The 6227-nt window shown below is 42.6% G+C and overlaps 1 protein-coding gene across 1 annotated transcript in view; it reads left to right on the top strand.

The window, feature by feature from the left end:
- Nucleotides 1-6227, top strand: part of PPP1R8 (protein phosphatase 1, regulatory subunit 8) — a 25954-nt gene that overhangs the window by 16665 nt on the left and 3062 nt on the right. The window contains exons 5-6 of the mRNA XM_012645975.1: nt 1164-1308; nt 4724-4788. Coding sequence (XP_012501429.1) covers nt 1164-1308; nt 4724-4788 — 210 coding nt within the window. The remainder of the gene's footprint in view (nt 1-1163; nt 1309-4723; nt 4789-6227) is intronic.

The following is a 6227-nucleotide window of genomic DNA, read 5'->3' as shown; positions in this document are numbered from 1 at the left end:
CTGAAGGCCATGAATTTTAAAGTGCTAAAAGTTTTCTAGAGCCTAACCCCAGCAGTTTGTGTTGTAGCCATAGTCCTTCACATGTCTGTCACTGCACTGGTGTGACTGGTCTGTTCAGATAGACCAAATGTAAGCATGTCCCTAACTATCCACATACATTTACTATTCCTATACACTAAGGCAATTTCCCAACCCTAAGGAAGAAAAGCACAATAGAAATCTTAAGATTGAGAAATCAATTTTAAAGTGGCTTTGTAGCTAGGGACCTTGTGTAGTCACTCTTGCCTATTTCCCTCCAGGCCACTTCTGTGCTTCCCTGTCTTAGTTCAGTATGTTAGGTCCTCTCTGGATCTTCATTTTTAGGACATTTGGAATATTTCAAACTGGTAGTTTGTACCAGATTGGAATAAGTCCAGTGGATTGGGAAGAGGCAAGCAACAGTGCTATGACCAAGTCGATCATTGAGTTGAGCCGGGCCTGGTGGTTCACACCTATAGTCCCAGCTACTTGGGAGGCTGAGGTGGGAGGATTACTTGAACTCAGGACCAGCCTGGGCAACACACTGAAACCCTGTCCCTTTAAAAAAAAAAAAAATCATGAGATGGTTATGAATGAATAGAATTGGGGCCAAACACAGGATGAGGAATGACAAAATATTAACACCATAAATTAAGTGCACTGGCAGTGTCCTTAAGAATTTTAAAGGAGAGAACTACTGGAAAGAAGCAGTCAGTTGTCCTTTTTCATCTCTGTTTTGTTATTATTATATGCTTAAAAAACAATTCTTGGAGTTCTTCCTAGTCATATTTCCTTTTAATTCTCAGCATGATGACATGATATCCTTTCTTAAAAACAAAAACAAAAAAAACCTCAACTCAAGTGTATTTGCACAGATGACCTGTTCTCAGCTCAAGGCACTGTACCTCCTTTTGAATATCACAGCCCCACTAGTCATCGAGGATGTTCCATGTTCTTTCAAATGAGACTTGGTCACATTAGCAGTCTTGGGATGATATGAATCTTCTCCAAATGCAGAAGAGAATCTCATCTGCCTTGGGAGGTCAAAGTTAGTCCCTAATGCCTTCCTGTCCTTTATTTAGTATTCTTCATCAAATCCCCTTTGTACTGACTCCTGTCTTTCCTGTGTGAACCCTGGTCTATAGAACCTGACAGAGTTCAACACTGCCCACAACAAGCGAATTTCTACCCTCACCATTGAGGAGGGAAATCTGGACATTCAGAGACCAAAGAGGAAGAGGAAGAACTCACGGGTGACATTCAGTGAGGATGATGAGATCATCAACCCAGGTGAAGTGTCTTCCTAGTTTCTTCTGATGAAAAAGCCGTGGTCTTACAGAGTAGCATACACGACCCACAAGTCAGTTGTGATGATTTTCAACAAGGTTTAGGATAAGAGGTGCTATGTCAAGGGGAGATATTTTTGCACAGTTCATTGGTGGAGTATTCTGAACACTCAAGCGAGTTACAGTGTGAAAGAAATGGCTAAAGAAAGGGCCCTGTATTATACAGTGTAGAGAGCAAGGCTGTAATTCTCTGCTGATTCAGTATGTCTATGTCATGGTGGAAGTTTAAATAGTGTATAGACATTTGTTGTCTTTACCTCAAAACAGAACATTATTGTCTTTATGGGATTTTCAGTAGCATTGGTAACTCCAAGGTTAGAGAACCTTCTGCTGTCACCATTAATCCCATTCAAGACTTTCTGTAAGGAAATAACTTATAGATATTTTATATGGAAATTTCAGCAAGATGTTTGTAGGGAAAGCCACTAAGTTTAACAAGTTGTTCCATCATTCAACATTCATTTATTGGACTCAAGTTATATCTCAAGTTATCTCTCAAGGGTGACACAGAGCTGGGAGGCATGTATAGTTTATACAATGATGGGATTCTTTTTTTAAAACCTTGTTTGAAAACAAATCTCAATGGATGGAAACAAGAGGGCAGCCTAACAAGTTGCTTTTATTTCCCAAATTGAAATGCTGTGAGGATGACTTTCAAGTCCTACATTTAGGTTTAAAATGTCAATTATTGAAATGGAGAAGATCTGCTCCTGTGACAGCTCATGGGAAAAAAATCTAGGGATTTTAGTTAATTGAAAATGTAGTCTGAGTCATCAGGGGGATGTAGAAACTAATCAAGTGCAGTTTAAGATTGCATTAATAGAAGCATGGTGGGGACAGTAGCTCTACTGGTCTGTGTTCTGACCAGAACTCACCCAAATGAGTTGTGTAGTCCTCAGGGGGGAGGAGCTCACAGCTCTGGAGTGCAGTCCCCTGGATGCTGGGGATTTAAGGGGACCAAGCATGAGGGAGAGAAGATTGGGGGCCATGCCTTCACTCCTGCCTTCAATCCCAAGGCGGAAGGAAGGAAGGGAGGAAAGAGGAAAGGAAGAGAGGGAGGGCAAAACCAGAGCCAGTGGCCAAGTATTTGGCTAAACGTTTAAAACACAAACAAACAAAAACCCCCAGCAAATCCCTGGCTTACGTTTAGAAGAAGAATTAAAATGATTCCTGTGAAAGAGATCAGAGCATTCTTTCTAGTGACTACAAGCTCGCTTTCCAATGGTATGTGAAGTGAATGGATTATGGTAAGGAGTACTGGAGGGAAGTTTTCAGGCAGCGGCTGGATGACCAATCTGAGAAGCTTATTTCTGGGCCCCAAAACCTATTGAATAAGAATTTCCAGGAGTCAGACTAAGAAATTTGTATTTTTAAACAAGCTTCTGTTTGTACAACAGCCAGCAATCTGGCTAGACAATCTCTTAAGTCTGTTTTGCGAGACAGGGTCTGATCTGCTCTAGTTTTCTCCTTGAAAATTAATGCCCTGGAGCTTTCTTAAAGCAGTGTATTCAGGCAGTATAGCATAGTGGTTAAGAGCACAGGTTCTGAAATCAGAGGGCCGGGGTCTGAAATCCACTTTTCCACTTAGCCGTATGGCGTTGGTCAAGTGACTTAGCAGACCACTGACCTTACTGGCTTGGTGGGAAGGTTAAATGAGTTAATAAATATACATATACTTAAGGTCAGTGCTCAAAGGTCAGTGCTTGACACTCAGTAAGCCCTTGATAAATGTTAGCCATTATCACCATCATCATCTGCCTTTCACCCATGCAGCCTTTCCTACATTAGAAGAATTAGCAAGGAATTTGTTGGTAAGTCTTCTAAGAGCGCAGATCCTGCAATGGTGTATCCTTTCTCTCTAAAACTAGGATGTGCAGAGAGATTGAAGAGAGGTTGGGAGCCCTGAGAACCATTTAGCCATCTCAAGACAGGGTCCCCCAGAGCAGCTCAGCCCTGCTCCTCTGCAGACTGCGTGCACATGGAGGGCACATCGCCTGTTAGCCACTCTTCTTGGGCTTCATTTAGCTCTCCTTGCTGAAAAGATGGTGGAACAGGCTCCTGTGTCAATGAAAGAAGATCAGGGTGTCTTTTTAGAGACCTTGTCTCCTTCCTAATGAGCCTGGATATGTTTTCCTCTCTCTTTCATATAGAAACCATTTTTTCATTCTTTGAGCAAAGACTGGTTGTGAACATAATACCAGGGTATCTTTAGAAGCATCCTAATATGTGAAAAGCCAAACTTAAACCAGGGGCTGATTATTAAATAGGGATTCTTTGTTTTCCAGGAGGATTCATAAGAGTGTTTCTTTCACTAGCAAGCAACCACAATGCATTTAAAATAAGATTACAACTATATTAAGTTAAAGGGGCTTGGGGTGGTTTTCTCTAGTAGTGATAATAAGTCTGTGCCTGCCTCAGATTGAGTGTTTCCATTCATTCAACCTTCAGTGGGAAAACTCCCACATCCTAGGTGATCATCCAGCCCAAACGTCCCCTCTGTGCTCCAGGAACATCATTGTGCGCTGCTCTTGAAGCATCTCTGTGTGTCATAGCCTATCTGGCTCTGTAACCGTGAACTCCTCAAAGGTGGGACAGTATCTTGCTCTTTATTTCCATGCCTGATGTCCAATTAAGTGAGGCCTGAGAGAATGACTGAAAAGCAGGTCCTTCGCTTAGGCTCAGTGCTATCTCTGTGCAGAGTGAGTGAAGCTGGAATCTTTGTAGGGTTAGTGACGTGTGTAAGCTATGAAAAGAGAGCCACTTTCCCACCCTGTCCAGGGGGCTTCTGATCCTTTAGTAAAAGTCTTGATTGTATACAGTTCAAGTTATTCAGGTCAAAAGACCAGGTTAAGTTTGAAGTCCTGGGTCTGAGTCCTAAATCTATTTTTTGCTGATGAGCAGGCATTAGCAAGGTGTGTGGTATGTGTCTTCTTGACACGGCATTGTTTTATCACTGATATGGGATTGATAACGTCTACTCTTTTCTCTCCCCTTAAAAGAAGAAAGTATATGGAACAGGAAAGAACTTAGGGGAGGCAGCACAACACAGTGGTGCAGAGCACAGATCTGTCTCTGGCTGCTTGGACTCAAGTCCTGGTTCCTGCCCCTCCAGCAGGGTGCCTGGGCCAGTCACTTTACTCCTGCAAGCCTCAGTTTGTTTTCTAGTCTACTCACTGTTTATTGGAGTGGTACCTGCCTCACAGGGTTGTCGTGAGGATTTAGCACAGTGCGCAGCACACAGTAAATACTTGCACTGTTTCAATATGAGTTGTTGTGATTGTTTTGTTTGCAGTGAGCCCTATACCCTTATTCCTCCCAGTAGAGTACCAAGCCAACCCTGCCCTCATCTCTTTTTGCAGAGGATGTGGATCCCTCAGTTGGTCGCTTCAGGAACATGGTGCAAACTGCAGTGGTCCCAGTCAAGGTAGGAAGCACATTATAATAGCATTTGAAATCCTGTATAGTCTGGGTTTAAAAACCCGCTCTTATATATAGGTGAGTGTTAAGTAAGTGCTTAATCTTAAAACGCATTCTAGGTTGGGCGCGGTGGCTCACGTCTGTAATCTTAGCACTCTAGGAGACTGAGGTGGAAGGATTGCTTGAGCTCAGGAGTTCGAGACCAGCCTGAGCAAGAGCGAGACCCCATCTCTACTAAAAATGGAAAAATTGCCGGGTGTCATAGTACGTGCCTATAGTTCTAGCTACATGGGGGGCTGAAGCAGGATGATCACTTGAGCCCAGGAGTTTGAGGTTGCAGTGAGCTATGATGACGCCACTGCACTCTGCCTGGGGTGATAGAGTGATAGAGTGAGACTCTGTCTCAAAAAAAAAAAAAAAAAAAAACAAAAGAAAAAAAACACATTCTAAGCTCCTCCCCCATTTTTCATTCTGTGGAAATAATTTTACCCCACCTATGTTTAGGGAGCCCTAAAGTACCACAGAAAGGCTCCAGGTAACTAGGCAGCTTGATGTTTCATGTAAATTATGTGCAATCTGAGTCTGTAAATTTACCTTCCAGAAGGGTGCAGAGAGAGGCGCACCTTTCTGTGGCCTTTCCCTTCTGACTCAAAGTAAACTACTAGGTGAGGGGCGTGCATTATTGCAGCGCTGCATGGTTTGCCATGCCTTTTATTTTGGGAATGGGAATGGCACAGGTAGGCAGGTCAGCCCAGATCTGAATAGGTTAAAGATCAGACTGTTGAAGAACCGAGAGGTGAAAGTTACGGCGATGCTCTGATGGCTCAACATGTGGAGGAACTACCTGATAGCTAGAATTGTCCAACAGAGAACAAACTGCCCCTTAAAGTAGTGAGATCCCTATTGATAGAGGTATTCAAAAGATGATTGGATCCTGTGGACAGCTGCAGTAGGCATACAAAAAAAAAAGAAAAAAGTGATTGGAAGATGCTGGTCAGAGATGCTATAGACAGTTTTAATTTTTTAAAAAATCTTTAGAATATATTAGACTAAACTGGTAAGATATGTGAGAGTGCCTGCTTAGTCTGTTTAATCCAAAAGAACTATAGGTGTGGGGGGGATCTTTCATGAGCTTTAGTCCAGCATGGAAAAGTAGAAGATGAAGTTTTTCCTTGGGACTCCATTATATTCATGCCAGATTTCCCCTTGAGCTCTTTTCTCTCTTTCTCTCTATCTCTGTCTCTTTTTTGTTCTTCCTTTGGAGTGTTCTGTTGTCATTAAAGTACAAAATCAGATATTTTTACTTTTATGTCAGTTTTATTGTGGCATAATTTACATACAATAGGCCAGGCCTAGTGGCTCAAGCCTGTAATCCTAGCACTCTAGGAGGCCGAGGCGGGAGGATCACTTGAGGTCAGGAGTTCAAAAGACCAGCCTGAGCAAAAG

The sequence above is a fragment of the Propithecus coquereli genome, unplaced genomic scaffold (assembly GCF_000956105.1).
Source record: "Propithecus coquereli isolate 6110/MARCELLA unplaced genomic scaffold, Pcoq_1.0 Scaffold239, whole genome shotgun sequence".
NCBI classification, from domain to species: Eukaryota; Metazoa; Chordata; class Mammalia; order Primates; family Indriidae; genus Propithecus; species Propithecus coquereli.
This window is presented reverse-complemented; position numbering and strand designations above follow the sequence as displayed.